The sequence below is a fragment of the Leopardus geoffroyi genome, chromosome D1, assembly GCF_018350155.1.
Source record: "Leopardus geoffroyi isolate Oge1 chromosome D1, O.geoffroyi_Oge1_pat1.0, whole genome shotgun sequence".
Lineage (NCBI taxonomy): Eukaryota > Metazoa > Chordata > Mammalia > Carnivora > Felidae > Leopardus > Leopardus geoffroyi.
Genome location: NC_059329.1, coordinates 9,519,649 through 9,540,133, shown reverse-complemented (window position 1 = coordinate 9,540,133; position 20,485 = coordinate 9,519,649). Strand labels below are relative to the sequence as shown.

General features: G+C 41.0%; 1 protein-coding gene across 7 annotated transcripts in view; it reads right to left on the bottom strand.

Moving 5' to 3' along the window:
- The window catches only part of HOATZ (HOATZ cilia and flagella associated protein), a 28,049-nt gene extending 9,175 nt beyond the window's left edge, over positions 1-18,874 (bottom strand). For 5 of the 7 annotated variants that reach the window (XR_006713719.1, XR_006713720.1, XM_045482747.1 and 2 more), the window contains exons 1-3: positions 16,770-16,904; positions 14,155-14,628; positions 13,081-13,151 (exon numbers count right to left, since the gene is read on the bottom strand). Coding sequence is in view for 5 of the 7 variants with exons in the window: in XM_045482747.1 (XP_045338703.1) it covers positions 13,081-13,151; positions 14,155-14,383 (300 nt within the window). In the remaining 2 variants the exon portion in view is untranslated. Of the gene's footprint in view, positions 1-13,080; positions 13,152-14,154; positions 14,629-15,987; positions 16,269-16,769; positions 16,905-18,707 lie in introns of those variants that run through there. The other 2 variants (XM_045482749.1, XM_045482748.1) reach the window with 2 other exon arrangements.
- Positions 18,875-20,485: the final 1,611 nt, after the last annotated feature.

The window sequence follows — 20,485 nt, the reverse complement described above, 5'->3', positions numbered from 1 at the left end:
TTTAGAAAATAAAAAGAGATATCTTAAGAATATTTCCAACATTTGGAAATTAAAAAGTATACTTCTAGGGGCGCCTGGGTGGCGCAGTCGGTTAAGCGTCCGACTTCAGCCAGGTCACGATCTCGCGGTCCGTGAGTTCGAGCCCCACGTCGGGCTCTGGGCTGATGGCTCAGAGCCTGGAGCCTGTTTCCGATTCTGTGTCTCCCTCTCTCTCTGCCCCTCCCCCGTTCATGCTCTGTCTCTCTCTGTCCCAAAAATAAATGTTGAAAAAAAAATTAAAAAAAAAAAGTATACTTCTAGATGTGATACACACACACACACACACACACACACACACACACACACTGGAATATTACTCAGTGATCAAAAAGAATGAAATCTTGCCATTCACAACAACATGGATGGAACTAGAGTATATTATGCTAAGCGAAATAAGTCAGTCAGAGAAAGACGCAGATCATATGATTTCACTCATATGTGGAATTTAAGAAACAAAACAGATGAATATAGGGGAAAGGAAGGAAAAATAAAATAAAAACAGTTTTGTATGTTTGTTTGTTTTTTTTTTGGTTTATTTGAGACAGAGAGAGAAAGAGAGGCCGAGAAAGAGGGAGAGAGAGAATCCTAAGCAGGCTGTGCACTGTCAGTGCAGAGCCCAACATGGGGTTCAAACCCATGAACTGTGAGATCATGACCTGCGCTGAGATCAAGAGTAGGACACTTAACCTACTGAGCCACCCAGGTGCCCTGCAAACCATAAGAGACTCTTAAATACAGAGAACAAACTGAGGGTAGCTGGAGAGGAGGTGGGTGGGGGGATGGGCTAAATGGGGGATGGGCATTGAGGAGGCCACTTGTTGTGATGAGCACTCGGTGTTGTATGTATGTGATGAATCACTGGGTTCTCCTCCTGAAACCAGTATTACACTGTATGTTAACTAACTTGAATTTAAATAAATTTTTTTAAAAAAGCATATTTCTAAATAATTCTTGGGACAAATTAGAAATCAAAATAGAAATTTAGAAATACTTAAAATGGAATAATAATGAAAATACTATCCAGCTTGTGAGGTGAAGCAAAAATAGTATTTTGAGGGATATTTATAGTTGTGCTTATGTTAGAAAAGACATAAAATGGACAATTAAGAAACAAACTGAAAAGAGAAGGAAGGTAGAAAGAAAATAAGAACAAACCTGAAATTGAAGGAAGAAGTGACACAAATCAATAGTAAGGTAGAAGCCAAATATATGATGGAGAATAGTAAAGCCAAATGTTGGTTTTTGGAAAAAGACTATTAAAATAGATAATCTTTTGGAAAAACTATTAAGAAAAATATACAAATGAGTACAAATGAAAAGAAGCAATAACCAGAGCTACAGCAGAGATTAAAAAGATGACTAAAGGGGCGCCTGGGTGGCTCAGTCAGTTGAGCGTCCAACTTCAGCTCAGGTCATGATCTCACAGCTCGTGAGTTCGAGCCCTGTGTCGGGCTCTGTGCTGACAGCTCAGAGCCTGGAGCCTGCTTCGGATTCTGTGTCTCCCCCACTCTCTGCCCCTCCCCTGCTCCCACTCTGTCTCTCCTGCTTTCAAAAATAAATAAGCATAAACAAATTTTTAAAAATGATGAAAAAACACTATGAATCCTTTATACCAAGAAATTTGCAAATGTAGACGAAATGGACAATTTCCTAGGGGGGAAAAAAAAACTTAGCAAACAGATCCAAGAAATAACAAACAGTCTCATCCATCTAAAACACAAAAACAAAATTAACAAGCAAACCAAACCTATACTACTCACTCAGTTTAGGGTCATATTTGTAATTTAAATTTTAATGATGACTGTAACGTTGGTCACCATTTAGCTCATCAGTCGGGTTTGCCTTGGCTTGAGTTGGGTCTAATTGTCGTTGCTATTTACCACCTCTAATAGCGTGTTGGCTTCACTTAGTTAGCTTCTATACTAGAGTCTTTTTCTAGGTTTCCAAGAACTATTGCAAAGGGTCTGTATAGCTGAAAATATTCCTGTCCCAGTGGATTTTTGATAGGGTTCTGGTTGAGAACCACTGATCCAGACCTTCACCATGATGTTCACCTCTTAATCTATACTTGCATAGAGAGGCGGTATTTACCTGCAAGGGTTAACTAACTTTGGCCACACGTTTTTGGTGAACTTTCCATAGTTGATATTTCCAAATTTATTTTCAGTGACAATTTTTTTTTCAGGTGGTACATAAAATAGGATTATGGGGAAACATTATGAGAGTCTCCTTAACAGTATGGGCAAGCCAATCTTGATTGTGTCTTTTAATCGGGACATGGGTACCTGGGGGACGGCACCTTTCGTCATCTACTCATCATATCTGGATGACAATCTACATCATTTGATAATCTATATCATCACCCTTTTACCCTGTTAGTCAAAGCATCTCATTTAATCCTAAAGCTTGGTTTATACCTGGCTAACCTTTCAATTATGGGTTAAAAGAAAATAGAAAGGGAGAGCAGAGAAGATAAAACAGACTTTCACTGAATCACTCTTGGATGACAGGCCTTGTGCAAGGGATTACTCATTAAACACTCATAACACAGTGAAATGGGTATTATTATTATTATTACTGCTTTACAGGTAGAAAGAACTCAACCACATAAAAATTAACCACTTTTCTTGGGGTCACGTAACTAACTAGTAACTGGCAGGACCAAGGATTCAAGCTCATTCCCAACACTGTTTGTTTGACTCCATATCCTCTGCTTCTTTTGCTATAGTACTTCGAACACATCCTGGAGATTTTGGAACACTTACACACACACACACACACACACACACACACACACATACCGTGACAGATGATTTCTTCATTCAGTCTTCATTTTGAAAATGAAGAATTAATTCAGATTAACCATGGTGAACAAGACAAATGTAGTCTGCTCTCAGAAAAACTTTGTATTCTAGTAGAAAATGGGAACACACAGAGTGGGGAGCTAACCCAGCTTGAGGTCAGCTTTGATCAAAGTTATTTTATGCTACCATGTAGCCCTTTGCAAAAAGTGGTTGAAGGGCAACGAATAGTTGAATTACAGTAGTACTTTTCAACTGATGAGCTAAGATCCTATTTAATATAAATATAAATATAAATATAAATATAAATATAAATATAAATATAAATATAAATATATTTTTATAATATATTATAAAAATAATATAAATTCATGATAGGATTTTTGATTAAAAGTTAACTATTAAATGGGAATCACACTCCAAATTTATAATATTCAGCCAAGGCTCTATAGTTTAACACAAGTTAAGGACATGAGCTGATCTTTTTTCTTGAGACTCCTAAATTTAACTTTTAATTCTATGCCTATGATTGGGAGTCCAACAGGAGCACTAGGGAATTCTAGTTCTTGTTCTACAGATGCAATCCTCAGTAGGTTCCGTGTCTCTTCCACGTGCCATGCCAACTTGAGGAAGGTGCAAATTACCAGTGGCTTTAGGTACAACTAGGTATGGGTAAAAAGTCTCACATCTCGGCTTGATTCCAAAAGGCGGTATGTAACTGCTAGCATGTTGATTTTGATAACAGAATGCTTCAACTATGAATTTACTCTATAAATTTACTACCATCCCCTGTGCCTATGAATTGAACTCTGCTCTGTAGATTCTATAATTTCTGTGTAGTAAATTTATACCTGCTATGTAGTAAGATACTGAACTGTTGGACCTCAAATGATCTACTATGTACTTTAAAAGACAGCGTGAATAATCAAGGAAAAGGCTTTCTCCAGTCTGAATTTTAGGAGGCAAACCCACCAGCAGTAATCCATGAGAGTGGATGGAGGATGTCAGAGGGCTATTAACTGGAGGAAGAACGCTGACTGGCAGGAAAAAGATGCATATCTAAGCACCTTTCCATACCTCCTGGAAATTGCTTGATCCTGGCTCAGTTCCAAGCTCTGACATATATAATTTTCATTTAAAAAATGACAGCTTACTAAAATGAGAAAAACATATCAGTCATTACATAAGAGACAGTCAATACACAGTTTTTCTTAAATGTAGATTCCAATAAAATATTAACTTATCTATTGTGAAGAATAAAAAGAAATCTATTTTCTTGGTTCTGTTACACATATTTTAATGGAAATCAGTACTAATTATCTGCAGAGCATAGCTCTTGTTTTAAAACATTCACGCAAAACAAACGCACGAAAGTACAAGTGATTTTTAAAACTGCTTAATGTTGCTTTCAAAGGCACTTATTTTTTTAAAAAAGCAATAAGTGAGATTTGAATTTTAATGTTGGGGAAAATAGGAGCACAAAATGAACATTGCATTTTAAAACTCACTAGAGCATAGATGTATTAAGGGTACTTCTACATGTGATTGAATTATAGACTATTGATGGCTCAGTCTGCGATAATTATTAAGGCTTGTCTTCAGCAAACAAGTAACTACTGAGTCTCTAAGGTTTTCATCATATTGATGCGTATAGATAAGGTGAGTGTGTTCATAGCGCTGGCCTCCTCTTTCAGGAGTGTCTTTCCTGTCCTGCCCATTAGGCTGCAAGAAGGAGGGGGTGGGGGACTTCCCACTGGATGGCTCTCCAATCTCATCCCTGGCCCTTAACTTCCCTGAGTTTCGGGCCCGGCAACTCCACCTGCTTCTCTCAAAGGCACCCCACACTTGTACAGTCTAAGCTGAATTCTCAACCCCTCCCCACTCCAACAAAACACCAACGCAACACCTGAACTTCATCTATCCAATGCTCCTTGTTTCAGAGAACGGCACCTTTTGTGCAATCCAGAGAACTCGGAGTTATCTTCAATAACTTGTTCAGTCTCACATTTCCTACCCAGTATAGGACTTAAGTCTTGGTTATTTTGCTTCCTAAATCTCTCCCAAACCTACTTTTCCTAATCCAAGCTTACCATTACCTCCCAGCTGGATGATAGCAATGGCTTCCACTCTGGTTTGCCCACTTCCTCTCTGGCCACTTCCAATCCATTCTCAGTTCTGTCATATGTATTTTAATGGAAATCATTCTCTGTATTATAGTCAGTCTCCTGACTTTTCCAAACAAATCCGATATTATCATCCCCCCGATGTAAAACCCTTCAGTGGCTTCTTATTGTTCTTACGGTGGCCTAAGCTTTGCATTGCTGGCCATTCAGCTTCTGAAGTGCCCTATGCCTTTCGAAGCACAGGGTCTTTGCAAAGCTGCTTCTGCTGTCTGCAATGCTCTCCCCCAAAGCTCCCAACACCCCTGCTTCTGGCCTAATGAATGCCCACTCTTCCTTCAAATCTCCAGTTAGTCTTTGCAGAAATCCTTCCTGTTCCCTTGATTGGGTCAACTCTGCCCTATTCAGTGTAGGCCCAACATCACGTATAACTCTTTCACAAATATCTCTCTCCCTGATTAGACTGCAACTTTCATATAAGGATAGAATTTGTATCTTTACAACATGTTGGTGACTCCACCACTGGACTCCAGTGCCCAGCACAGTGCCAGGAACACAGAGGTACTCAAAAAATATTTGTTGAGTGAATCTTGCCCAGTTCTTCCAAAACATATTCTCCTAAGTTTTGTCCTCATGATTCATTGTACTGTATGGCTTTGCTTGCCTCTTCTTGCCTGAGCTTGGCCTTGCCTCTTCAGCTATGACTGTTGACTTGCTTACATCTTTTTTTAAGGCTACCAAGTTTTCGGCAGCTTTGGGAGAACATTACGTAAAGTTCAGCTTGGCCCCATCTGACTCTACATTTCAGTATAGAGCCTTACCTGTATGGGGTGGGCCCTACACAATGTTGAATTCAACCTTGCGTTACAGGCGATTGTCTGTACCCATACCAACATTTACATTATGTCTGCTGGAAGCATTATGGTCATAAACTCCAGAGAATGCAAAGATAATACATAAAACATGATAAGCATCATTAAAAACTATCTTTTTTCTTTCTGTTTTTAGTTATTCAGTGTTCCAAAAATGTATCCTTTATAATAAAAGTTTCAAGACTTAGATATACTGTCCTAAATAATAGCTAAGTTTTCTCTAATAAGTTACTGAATTAAGGTAACTATGAAAATATGTCTTTTTTCCTCAAAAAGTTATTTAAGTGTTTATCTCTATAATAGAACAACTGTTTGTAGGTTGATTTTTTTTAAATCATTTTTATTTATTTTGAGAGAAAGGTGGGGGGAGGGGAGGAGCAGAGAGAGAGAGAGAGAGAGAGAGAGGGAGGGAGACAGAGAGAGTCCTAAGCAGGCTCCACATTGCCAGTGCAGAGCCCAACGTGGGGTTCAATCTAACAAACCATGAGATCATGACCTGAGTGGAAATCAAGAGTCAGACACTTAACAAACTGAGCCACCCAGGCACCCCTGTAAATTGATTTCTGAACATTTTTTTGACTTGGCTAAAAAAATTACCATTGGTTTAGGGCACCTGGGTGGCTCAGCAGTTGAGTGTCAAACTCAGTTTCAGCTCAGGTTCTTGATCTCACGGTTTGTGGGATCAAACCCCAAGTCAGGCTCCACATGTCAGTGTGGGATTCTGCTTGGGATTCTCCCTCCATCTCTCTTTGCCCCTTCCCTACTCTCACGCAGTGCACACACATGCTAATAAATAAACTTAGAAAAATGCCATATGTCAATTTGTTTATCTTGTATACTGATGGCTTTAAAGTAGTTTTCTGGGTATGGCAGCGGGGAATAACACAAATGTTTAACGCTGTGATTGTTGGGGAGAAGGGTTTATGCTACTAGGACTCTGCTTTCTTGTTTATAGCCAAGGCTTTCTCTTGTATCAGAGTTCTAGTACATGGAATATTGTCTTCTGTGTTCAATTTCTTTCTTGTTTCCTTGTCTAGTACCCCAGATACTCCAGGACAGTGGTCCTGCCTTATTTTCTACTCTTGACCCCATATTCTAATTCCATTTCCATCTGTTGCCTTTTCCTGGTATCACTTCCTTTGGAAAACATACAATGCTCATCTACTGTGACTTTGTCCTATCCACTGTATTTCCACTATTGCCTTGTCAATTATTTTAAAACCTACATAATCCCATTGTGTTTCATCCTACACTCAATAGTTTCATTTAGTCATGTTTCACAAGCAGATAATTAGTATGGGTTCTTGACCAGGTGTATCTTAGGGGTTAAAATGTTTTTATTCTGTTCCTGAGGTGAATGTATATAGAAGACAAAGTACGTAAATCTTAGGGAAGAAAGAAGAAAAGATTTGGGACATGAATTTGGGACATGTCCGGGTTGAACTCTGGGGCTGTGTCTGTATCAGGCAATGAATTCGTGTAAATGATTGCAAATCTCGTCTATCTGATTCCTTTTCCTCCAAGTATGTTTTCACGGACTGTAGAAGTTGCAAAGAAGATTAACAGGGGAACCTCATCTGTCAGCTGAAAATGTTTCCCAAGTCTGAATAATGTTTGAAAACAAAGTGTTTCTATAGATGATATAAAAGAGTAATTCATACATATTTATGTAATCTTTTCATTATCATTTGCTACCAAAATATTTGCTTGTTACTGTGAATGCACAGTCTATTTTTATGATTCTTTCACTTGAATTCTTTGACAAATTAGGAACAACAGGAATTTAAATGACTAAGTATCTTTTGTTGGTGAAGGAGAAACCTACCATTTCCTAAGGTTCTATGGAGGAAAAGAAACTTCGTTAATATTACATTAGAGCAGGATAGCAAAACTAAAAAAGTGCTCGATAACACTGTTACTGAGAAAATTTAGGTTTGTCTGGGTAGCCAATTCTGATCAATTTGATAGCAAAGAGGATTTTTTTTTATGTGAGCATCATGGTAAGGACACTGAGAAAATTTCCTACATCTTTGGTTTGGATCTATGTAACTGATAAGTATCCCTTTTATTACTGTGAAGTATAGGATAGTATATAGGATATATATACAGGATATAGGATAATGGAGAATGCCGTTAAGGTTTTCCACTTTCATGCTGTTTCATAATTCAGTGAATAAAAGTATTGTGAAGCTTCTTAGATTCTTCTCTTAAGAATGTTCTCATGGCATGATTTGCTTCCGGTTCATGGAAATGCCATATATTTGCAAGCTCACTTTTGAGGAAGACTTACACTATGGTCAGTCTTGGCTGCATAGGTTATGTGAGAGGATGGACTAAAACCCCATTCCCTATAAAGAGTATATCTGGGATGTTGTTCTGGAGATGAATAATTTCCTTGTAGAAATCTTCAGTTTATACATACTCATGTCAGAACTCTGATTTCAGATGGACATTTCCAATAAGTCATCGATTTATATGACTTAAAATACTGTTCTGATCTCTTCTTCCTTCTCCCAGCAAATGAATTATTTATAATTCTTTTCATAAAGAGATAATCAGCTAAAGAGCTTTCTTAAAGGTGGCAAAACTAAAAAGCAAATTAGTTTTATGACTTCAAAAAATTAGCTGACTATTCATTTATTATAATGTTTGCAGACTACTTTAGAACTCTCAAAGGAAGAATAATGGTCCAGTATAGTGCTATAAGGTTTCCTTTATGGACAGAGTAAGCCATTTAATCTTGACAGACTCAACTGTTTTTGATTTTCTGCCATGGATATCCATCAAAGAAACAGTAGTTGTGATTAATAGCATTTTGACCACTAACCAAAAGCATTTATAATGTATACCTGGAGAATATTCCAAAATGGAGGATAACGTTACAGTTTTTAAAAAGTTCAACAACCAAAAAATCAATATCAGTCGGGAGAAAAAGCTTTTATAAAGGTACTTCTAAGATATATGGAAATGAAATTTTTAGATTTTTCATTAATTTTAAGGAACAGGAGAAGAAAAAACCTTTCAGAGAATTGATGGGAAATACTTTCCCCCTATTTTAACATGAAAATCACACTGGGTATTTACTTATCAATGTATATGTTCAAGATATGTAGAAGATTCTCTGAAATTAAACAGATCATTGTAAAATTTTTATTAGCTAAAAAGAACCACCCACTGCCACTTTTTTGTCTGTCATCAAGCTAAAATTTCTAGAACGGTGATGGCAGCAACACGAATGGGGCACAATAGACTTAGAAAAATGGTAGAATCCAAAAACTGACTCTATGTTTTCATAATTACACGGAGTCACATTCTCTCCCACCACCTAGAGACCCATGAGATAAAGGCAAAACTGAGAATAGAAGTGATGTGCTAACACACTCCTAAAGCCAACTTGCAAACAGATTAGCTTTGGGGAGTATTCTTGCAAAAATTATCAGCCTAGAAAAATTTGCCAGATGGATATACGTGGAAAAGGCTAAACAAACTGGAAACATCATTGTATAGACCATATGTTCACTCATTAATTCATTCACTTATGCATTTATTTATTCAATCAACAAATATGTATTGTGTTTCAATAACCAGAAACCAATAACGGGCTTAGGCACTATGAAATGACCTCTATTCTCACAGAGGAGAGGAGAATTCACATTTGTCGAAGGCAAACTACGGCCAGGTGCGTCACATGACTTGTATCAGTGTATGAAGTGGCCATCTTTATCATTCCTCTTTTTCTATCTGAGGAAGCTGAGCCTCACGGTTAAATAGGTCGTTCTAGGTCACGCAAATAGTAAGTGGCAAAGTTGGACTTCCGAACTGGCTTTGTTTCTGAAGGCCACTACACCATGGTGCCTGTGATCTGGCAGGGAAGACGGGAACACACACAAAGGCCCATAGCACGGATCAGAGGCTGTGATAAACGCCGTGAGAAAGATGTACGTGACTTGCCATAGGAGCGTGCGGGGGGAAGCCGTTCATTCTTCTAGCGTCTAGGTCGCCTCTCCCGGCACAGAGAAGCTGGCACTGGAGCTAGGTTCTTGGAGGTAAATGGGGAAGAGCATTTCAGGTAGAGACACCAAAGCGCACTGCAGGTTGAAGAAACAGCTTACAGTCTCACGGGGCTGGAAACAGTGTTTCTCACACACGTTTTATTTACACTACAGTTTTGAATTCTAACTTATTTGGGAGCAGAGCCCAACGGTGCCATGGCCAAAATCATTATCACACAAATGAGTCTCAGGGGCTTTGAAGTGAGGATACAGGCTTTGAATCTAGGCTCTGCCACTTACCACTTGTGGGAATCAGAAGATCACTTAAACCTTGTTGGATTAAATGGGAATCGTCGTCATGAGACTATTGTAAGGCAAATAGGAGCTGATACAAGGGAACTGCTCAGCTTAGTTTCTAGCACATGGTATATACTCACTAAATTGGCCGTTATGGACACTACATCACAGTAGTATCTGAAATATACCGCAGGATTCCTTTGCCTTTTGTACCAGGGCACTGTCTGAACAGCATTCTACTATGCTGCACTGACTAAGCTCTTCAATGTACTCACAAGGCATAGCTTCAGTGACATTCTGTTTCTTTCCTGCGGGCTTGCTGTTTTGTTGGGCCTCTTCTGCTCTCAACAAATAGAATCTTCTTTACCGCATTGCACACCTACTTGAGCTGATGTCCAATTTGGCAGATATCACAGAATAATCTGTCTATTTAGGCTCCGCAAAAATTATTTTACCCATTCTCCACTTCGCTAGTACCTACGGGGAGGCTATGGAGTATGCCCTAGCCTAGTGGTTGCGAACCAGTTGTGCAATACGGGCTACACTGGGGGTGGAGAAGGCTCAGGGAGGAGGAGGAGAATGGTACAAGTCGGTCAGGTTATGGTCAGATCGAAAAGGAACTTAACATACTGAAGGATTTGGTCTTCATCCTGCAGAAATGGAGAGCCAAGGAAAAAAAGGAAGTAGGTGGATGGACTGAGTCGTTCATCTCCTCACTTCCCACCCCCACTCCTATGTTGAAGCCTTAACCCCATGTGTAACTGTATTCTGAGAGAGGGCCTTTGGGGGGGGGGTAATTCAGGTTAGATGAGGTCATAAATGTGGGGCCCTAATATGATCGGACTGGCGTCCTTATAAGAAGAGGAAGAGACACCAGAGTTCTCTCCCTGTGCCATGTAAGGACCCGGTGAGAAGCTGGCCATCTACAGGCCAGGAGGAGAGGTTTCATCAGAAGCCAACTCTGATGGCACCTTCATCTCAGACTTTCAGCCTCCAGAGCGTTGAGAAGATAAAATTCTGTTGTTTAAGCCACCTAGTCTGTGCTATTTTGTTACCCTAGCATGCTGATACAGAAGGAGAGAAGTGTAACTGGATTTGGGTTTTAGGAAGACAATCGGTACACTGTGGAGGACTGCTCTGCATATTCTTTGGTCAAATCGATATGTTCTTTGAAACTCAGCTCCTTTGGGGAGATTTCTGGATTCCTTAAGCTTCATTTTGATGCCTTTCAATGTGTTCCCACAGTGTTATGTGCATACAACTATCATGATGATGTATCATAATTCTTGTCTTTAGTTGGCTGTCTCTACCACCAGACTGCACACTCCTTTAGATCACAGACCACATCTTTCTCTGTATTCCCAGCATCTGGTATGGTACTTGGCGCTTGGTACTTCTCAATAAATATCTGTAGCATTAAGTAATTAATGTAGAAGAACCCGAGGCAAGGAAACCAGTTCTAAGACTACTGATATAATAGTCCATTAGCAGGGGTGCCTGGGTGGCTCAGTCAGTTAAGCGTCTGACTTCAGTTCAGGTCATCATCTGGTGGTTCGTGGGTTCAAGCCCCACATCAGGCTCTGTCCTGACAGCTCAGAGTCTGGATCCTGCTTTGGATTCTGTGCCACCCTCTCCCTCTGTCCCACCCCCACTTGTGCTCTCTGTCTCCGTCTCTTGAAAATGAATAAACATTAAAAAAAATAATTCATTAGCAGAACATGCAACTGTAACTCACATCATCTTAATTGTTTGGCAAAAGGTGATAAAAATTGACAATAGTTTGTCTTTAATCTTTTGTTTTTCATATCTTCCAAAAATGAAATTAAAAAGTATTGAGGAAGTTGACTTGAATGATTTTTACCTCACTAAAAATTAGGTTCCATCCCACCCATTAAGTCCTGGTATAAATACACAGTACCTAATAGCCTCAAGAAAGAAGAAAATGCTGACTATTTATAATCACCTCATTTGTTTGGAAGAATCACCAAAAATCTATACAGTGAATTAATGTAATCAGCAAACTGAAATGCATTATTCTGTAATCTATGTAGAATTCCCGATAAGTCTTTCAGAGTTTGCCAGTACACCAATGATTAAAAGATATTAGGCCCAAACCAATCTTCTATCTTTGCTTTTATAGTGCAGCAGCAGTTACAGGAATGGAATTTATCCATGAACCAAACAAAATGTTCCTATAAATCACCATATTAATTGAGGAGTTAAAGTCTGTGCCTGTGCCATTTAAGCAAAGGAGGGATGTTGCCAAAAAGAGATATGCTCAGTGGATTTGACTGTGCTAATGTGTTCAATTTCACCCTTTAGTCGCTGTGGTTCTAGATGACAGACTCATCCCTCTGATCATTTAATTCTGACCTATTAAGATAGCCATTTCTTTTAGATTTTTCCAGTTCTTACAACGTTCTTAGAACACTGTATATGGTTTGGGGATTTATTGGATGGCAAATGTGTGAAGCCATTTTCCCCCATTTCCCTCTGATTCTGTGGGCTTTTGCAGAGACTGAGAATAGCCAAAACTTGATAGAAGTTTTTAATCTTTAATTATAATTCTAACAAAGGTTCTCTAATTGCTCAAGCTGACATACAAGAAGTAGAAAATTTTTACATACATGTGTTTAGAAAAGAATATATATATATATATATATATATATATATATATATAATTTTTTAAACGTTTTTAAATTTATTTTTGAGAGACAGCATGAGCAGGGGAAGAGCAGAGACAGAGGAAGACACAGAATCCAGAGCAAGCTCTAGGCTCTGAGCTGTCAGCACAGAGCCTGATGTGGGGCTCGAACTCACAAACTGCGAGATCATGACCTGAGCTGAAGTTGGGCACTTAACCGACTGAGCCACCCAGGCGACTCAAATGACTAGGCTTATTTAGAAAATAATAATGAATTTCTAATGAAAATATGATGACCTTGAAAAATTGGCCTACCTTTTGGAGATACTTTTCTTTCTCCTCAGATTGCTGAGTCTTTAGGGTTTCAGCAGTGATGTCTGGACTCTCTAAAGGAAACAAAGTCAAATTCAACCTGAAATAATTTTATCCTCATTTTATACTAAGGTTGATATGAAACTGGATAAATATTAAAAGGTAATAGAGCGGGAAGGTAGACACAAATATGTACTGTCTTGAAACTTTATAAACCAGATGCATAAATAATCGGAGACTGAATAATTGGCTATTGCCAAAGGGAACCTCTAATCTCTTTAGAAGGTAAGACAAGAGTCCAGAGACAAGAGAAGGTCTCTGAAGAGAACATATTTGCAGTATCAGAGTTTCCAATTTCTATATTCCTATTCAATGTGGTAGGGAATTTAGACTTTCTCCTCTGGGTAAATAGGGTGGTCTCTGAGACAGAGCTTTGGTATGCAATTCAGAAAGTTATGCCAAAGTGTAAAGTCATCTCCTTATACCTAGTACCTAGTTTCTGAAGAATCTAGGAATCAGGATGTTGAAATGCATAAAACTTGGTACTTAATGTTTTTTCCAGTGAAAAAAGGCTGAAAGTAAATTTTCTCTAAAAAATACAAAGGGGAAGTAAAGCAATTATTGGTAAGACGACGGCATGAAAGGTATTTAAGCTCTCTAGACCTATAAAAATTGCGTAATAGCAGTTTGCATATCTGCTTACTAATGTCTTACACGTCTGGGAACTTGGCTCCCAATATTGATTCTGCTTTCAACTTTCTCGGAGGCTTTCCTGTGTGAACTTGATTACGTAAACACCCCATTCAGTCAACATGTAACGTTCCCCCAGATTATTCTCTACCGTTTAGCCAAAGAGCTGCCATAACTCAAGAGATACTTTCAGATGTGATGTTAGATGTAACAAATACACCAGTGGTGCTTTTGGGGAAGGAGTGCTGAGAAGTTTGAAAAGCTGTGGGTATAGGGTTTTAGACATGTGAAACGAAAGATTCTTTTAGAATTCGGTTCTGCAGTTACTTCTGGGAGGAGCTCTGCAATCCTCCGGGTTGGTGATGATGACAGGAGGCATCCACTCACCAGTTGCACCGCCCCTGGAGGCCCTGGCCACCGGCAGACGCTGACTGCTACCTCTGGACAGCACCAACTGAGATTCATTGGTGGGATACATCGACGCGGCCACCCAGAACTGCTTGGCCAAGTTGGAGTCCTGTTCTGAAGATCCTGTGAACACCAGTAATCCCTGAGGGCAAATTTCAACGGACTCCTTTAGGCCTGGGCGACCTCTGCCGCTGGGCTTTGTTTCCATGGCAACTCAGGACGCTTCTCCAAGCTCCCTTGGCTTCTTTCCCAGCCCCACCTTGTAGAGAACTGTCAGATTGGCAACAACCACGCCAGAAGTCCTTAGTTTTCCTGGATAGGTGTGGGGGTGCAGCGCCTGCACATGGGCTATCCGAAAGCCCACGTCTTCAGGGCCACAGGCTTTAGGGTCGGTCCAAGCCTTGTGAGTCCAGATAGCAGAGTCAAAACATCAAGTTGGAGGCGTTTCTTGTCCTGTTGGGAGTCAGTGGGGCAACACTTCAACGCTCTCACATCCCCAGTCAGACTTCGACCCACCTCCCACCCAGCTCCCTATCCCCCAAATATATCTAGATATCTACATAAAGCTTTCAATTTCTTTGCTCTGCCACCCGAACCCACCCCCTCCTTCCACACCAGATTGCCACAGCTCAGCATGCCCTATGTGGATATTGGTTGGAGAATCCAACAGGGAGGCTAACATCCTAGCCTAGGGGAGCCCAGAGGTCCAAACGGGGCGATAAGCACCTAGGTGTAAAATTTTTGTTAAAGAGTCCCCTCCGCCCTATCCTTTCAGGGAAATCTAATGGAAGAAGCTGAATTTAGATCCTAAGTGCATTTACTCATCAGTCCGGCTAAAAGCTGTGTGCTCTGCAAGAGTCTTAAACGATTACTTAAAATAAGGGGCTATGGCTCATGTATGGACTCGGTCCAAATAAACTGTGAAAAATGTTCATGTATTCTTAGAAAAAAAACCATTATGAAGTGTGAGCGAATCACTTCCCTGGGAGATTTCGTTAATCTAGGAACAATCTCACTATTTCGGCCAACAGCAAAGGTGTGATTACCATGGCAGGAATTGACATGGATGGCCTACAGCCAACTCAGGAAAGGATAAGGGGACACCTGGTAATAACCACAACTTACAACTTGATGGCACTTTTTAATCTTTCAAAAATTTTCATACAGCCTCACAGAAAGATAGTTTCAAAAGTTGATAATCACAAGTCTATACAATGGCAATAGATCAACTAAGCAAAAAATTATATTCCCCAATATATCCAAAATTTTGGGGGGTTAAGCACCTCAAGGAAGTTGAAAAATTATAAAAACATATAAATATATATATATATATATATATATATATATAATACATTGTATATTTAGCAGCTAAGATACTGATTTCTCTCTTGGCTAAGCTATTCATAGGCAATGGGGAGTATCTGCATATTCCAACCCCCCTCCCCCACCCCAAACACACTGATGTGCATAGGCAGCTCATTTGGACGATTAACAAATCTTTTTACCTGGCCGTGTGGTTAGTGATTGGTACTATTAGCAATCAGCTAACTACACTGCCTAGTAACTAGACTCACAGAGCGGGTAAAAAAAAGTTCACTTCCATCACACACTGCAGACCAAGTTGGTGCCCCAAACGTGGTGATAGGCAAATCATGGTTTCAGTTGTAGCTCCCTTTAGTTGGTGGGTTGGTGAAAATGAACTTACTCATGAAAAAAAAAAAAAAAAAAAAAAGGCACAACGGATCACATCATACAGCATTAAACGTCAAGTTCAGGGCTCGTCCCCTGAGTCTAGAAGTCATTATAGCTTACATTAATGCCATTCAACTGTCCAGATGTCGCCCTGCTTGCAGGAGATGGCCCACTCTCGCAGTGACTCCCCGGGGTAGCTCACAGTTTAACCGCACGGAGCAGCGGCCGCCCCCCTGGGGTGCAGGCATTTCCCCCCCCCCCCCCCCCCGCCCCGAGAGCCGACCATGTGCTCCGCGAGCAGCGCTGTGCCCCGCAAATGCTGACGCATCGAGTCTCGAAGCGCAGCTTTCTCCTAACGCTCGGGATCCGCCGCTTGCCGCCGAGGGTGGCTGGCGTCCTCCGGCCCGCGGGGCGGCGGGTGATGCTGTGCCTTGTTTTGATGGCAGTGGAGTTAGTGATTGTGAGCACCAGAGTACAATCAGCTAATTACACTGCCTACAAACCGAGCACCGGGCGCCCGCGGGCTGCAGCTCCGGGGAAGGTCGGCGGCGCCCACGCCTTGGCCCCGAGCGGGGTCCGGGCCTCGTTTCCCCTCTGGCGACGCCCGACGGTGCCCGGACGCGAGGACCAGGGCGCGGGGTCCCGGACTCCCCGGGTACCCTCGCCCGGCCCGCGGGATGCGCTGGCCCCTGCCCGGGCCCCCGCATACACTTGGCGTGGCAGGGCCAGCGGGCAGCGCTCCGAAAGGCCCTGCACCTGCGGGCCGCGCCCCCCACCCCCCCAACCCTAGGTGGCTTCATCCCAGCCTCGGCCGAGGCCCCGCACCGGTCCCCCGTGCCTCCCGGGGCCCTCCCCCTCAGGTTCCCTTCCTTCTCTGTACGCTTTCTGGGGCCGGCTCCCACCTCCCTCACTCCCGGGTCCGGTGCGCCCCAGAAAACGTTTCTTCAGGCCCCAGCCCGAACCCTAGAGCCGGCTCTCTCAACCCCGTGCGCCCCGCAGCTCCGAACGGCCGAGTGACCGTGGCCGTGGCGGGCCAACCGCCCTTGGAACCCCGAGGCGGAGGGGGCGGGGCGCGCGCGAGGTGGGGGTGGGTTGGGGGAGGGGCGGAAGCTGCCAGAAGGGGCCGAGGGCGGGTCCTTGCGGGGAAGAAGCCCTGGAGACCGAGGCACAGATTCCTGAGAAGTTTCTCTTCCTGATAGGGCAGGAGGGACAAAGAGCTCCTTTTCCCCTACCCCTCCCCAAGAAGCCCCACACGCCCACCCAGTTTTCATGCCCATCTCCGTCAGAGAAAACAACTTGGCCTCGTACCAAATTGTAGGCTCTAATTTTCCAGATGGAGATAGGCCTGGGTGGCCTCTGGCTTGTGGGACGACTGCCTTTGAGAATCCCGTCCGCACCCTTGCCTTCTCCTTGGGCTCCTCTTACAGTCTTGGAGGGCCATGCAATGAGGTGGAGGGTTGGATCTTCTAGTCAAATAGCCAGTCAGCCAACTCGTTAGTTAGATCAAAGCTTGGGCCTCACATATTTATTTAATTACCTGGTATATATTCAGCACCTAAGGTCACTTAGTCTACCCTCCGTGTGTATAATCTAGGTGGTAACACAAAGTGAACACATTGTTTATCCCTCAAGGCAGTATATAATAAATTACTAAACTGGGCAGAAATAGAAGAGGGTAGGTTGGTATCAGTGAGAACTGTAATTGTCAGGGAAGGTTCATGGAGGAGCTGAGGCTTGAGTAGGTCCCCCAAGCAAGACTAAATCTGGATATTCAGGGAGAAACAATGTCTTGTGACCAGTTACATTTTTCTTATTCTCACAACTCCACATGTGATCATGTAGATGTATTTATGTGTGTATTTGGAGTAGACTGGACAAAAAGGACAGTTCGACAGGACTTCTGGGAGACCTGTAGGAATACTTCTTGTCTTACTTACTCCATGCCCTCTTTTCCTTCAATGAATAACTCAGGAGAGGATAACCTCAGTTTAGTGAAACTCAGTTGGGAGTAGCCCCCCACTCCCCACCCCCAGTATGGTCTTCACGCATCTGGTATAGAACACTCACTGTTGACCCCAAATGCTTGGTTCTAAATTATTTCCCACAGAGGAAAACTTCGCAGCTATAGATTGATTCCCTAAACCCAGCAAATGGTTCCATAGATTCCTCTAATAGCGTGAATTAGGAGCAACTCATCTAGATCATTCAAAACAAATTCTAAACTCATACTATTAAACCACCAGAAGAACTTTCCAATGATGAGTTTTCAGTATTACAGTATTATCTTTCAATATGAACACACCTTTTTTGCCACACGCATCATTTGTTCTGACAACACCAAAGTGAAGAGTAAGAAACCAACTTTACTGTACCAAATGTATGGTACAGAAAACATTAACTGTCAAGATCAACTTATAAAGTTAAATTGCAAAAAACAGGTCATTTATAACTAACAATAATTTGCATTCATCTTATGGTTGGGAGAGGCACAATGTTGTGGAACATATTACACAAATCCCTCACATTTCTTTAACACGTACAGTAAACCAAGCCATACTGGGCAATATGCTGGAATCAGAGCTTATTAACCTGTGAGCTTTCTAAAGATAACTGTAGAGCCAATTTTGTATTTTGTAGTTAAATATACACGCATAAATAAATGCAGGAGTGAAATAGCTTTCATTCCATTAAGAACGTGCAGACTTACAAGTTTTGGTTAGGACGTAATTATAAAAGCAGTTCTGTTTTTTCAAATTGTGAGTCAATTTACCCAATACAATATTAAATACCTCTTCCTGGTTGATGTTTTAGAATCATTAGTTGCATCTAACATGTCTTACCTGAGTTGGATTGCTGCCATCCAAAGCACTGGTTGCAGTAGATGCCTTGAAACTTATATTTTTAGAGCTGTTCTTCAAGGATGATAAAAAAAATAAAGAAAACATATGTAAAAGTCATCAAGATGCATTGTCTCCAGAAATAGATTTTTTTTTTTAAACGCAGTTCATTTTGCAGGTAGTGCAACTAAAAAAAGTAAAATAACAAGAAAAAAATGTGTCTTTTTTTTTTTTTTTTTTTTTTTTTAAAGAATGCTTGTTCTTAGGGTTGCTGTTGACTTGGCCTGTAGTTACTAGAGAAACTCCAAGGATCTCATTCCCTTTATGGTTCATGTCTAGGCATGCCTGGAGACCAGGGAGACCCATGATTTAATCTAAGTAAGAATGCTTGTGGTGTTTTAAAATACCAAACAGAAGATTGCATTTGTTTTAGACAAAACCAGGAAGGTACCTTTCAGGGAGAGTATTTACTGTTTTATTGAATTTCTGAGCTTTTGGTGATTAGGGTGATGGGGAAGGATTGCTAAGGGGAGGCGATGAGAGTTAATGATCAGGAGGAAACCGAGAAGAGTATAGAAAACATACACCTTCTGCTTTAGCTTTGGAGAACTTACATTGGTTAAATTTACCACTCCTAGATGAAAGACTAGAGTGATGGGGATTGGGAATTACAAAAGGTGGAGACAAACTTACTTTCTTCTTTTAACACACACAGACACACCATCTGAACATATTCTATGTTCCATAGCTTTTGAAGGATGCCGTTAGAGAAGAAGAAGTGAAAAATCAGACTGATTAGAAATTTATTGGAGTTTAGCAGCTTATTTTAGAAAGATTTTTTTTAATTTTTTCATTTTTTTCAAATGTTCATTTGTTTGAGAGAGAGAGAGAGACTATGTGCAAGCGGGGGAAGAGCAGAGAGAGAGACAGGATCTGAAGCGGGCTCTGTGCTGACAGCAGAGGTTCTAACCCACAAACCATGATCTCTTGACCTGAACCCAAATCAAGAGTTGGATGCTTAACTAACTGAGCCACCTAGGCTCTGCTTAGCAGCTTATTTTTAAACCTATTTTTTAATTGTTTATTTATTTTTGAGAGAGAGAGAGAGAGAGTGTATGAGCAGGAGAGGGGTAGATAGAGAGAGGGGGACAGAAGATGCAAAGCAGGCTCTGTGCTAAGAGTAGCAAGTCCGATGTGGGGCTCGAACTCACCAACCGCGAGATCAGGACTGGAGCCGAAGTCATATGCTTAACTGACTGACCCACCCAGGCGCTCCTAAACCCACTTTCTAAATGCATATTTTCTCTTAGGAAATATAACACCATGTTTTGATTTTTATATAGACCAATAAATGTCAGACTACCTTATTACCATTTACGCTACTCTATTAAGAACTGGTGTATATGTTGATGCAAGACTAGATTGAAGTCAACCTAGTACCTTTGAAGAGCTAAAAATTAATGAATCTGTTTAATTATGACAGGAGATTTTCTTTCCAGCTAAAATGAGCTGTCAGGAGTTTTTATAATTTCATACTTCTGATTCCATTTCCTTGTGCTCTCATTAGTAAGAGTGCCCCAGATTCATTAGCTTCTTATTTATATTTATTGATTAATCAATACTGTTGCTTTCAATATGAAAATGTTCAATTAATTTATCTTTTAGTAAATCAGAAACCATCTAAAAAATAGACTTCGTAATTAAAATTGCTTGAGCTCTTTGTTAAGGCTTTAACAGTACGAACAAACATTTTTCTTATTAACCATCTTGAAAGAACACAG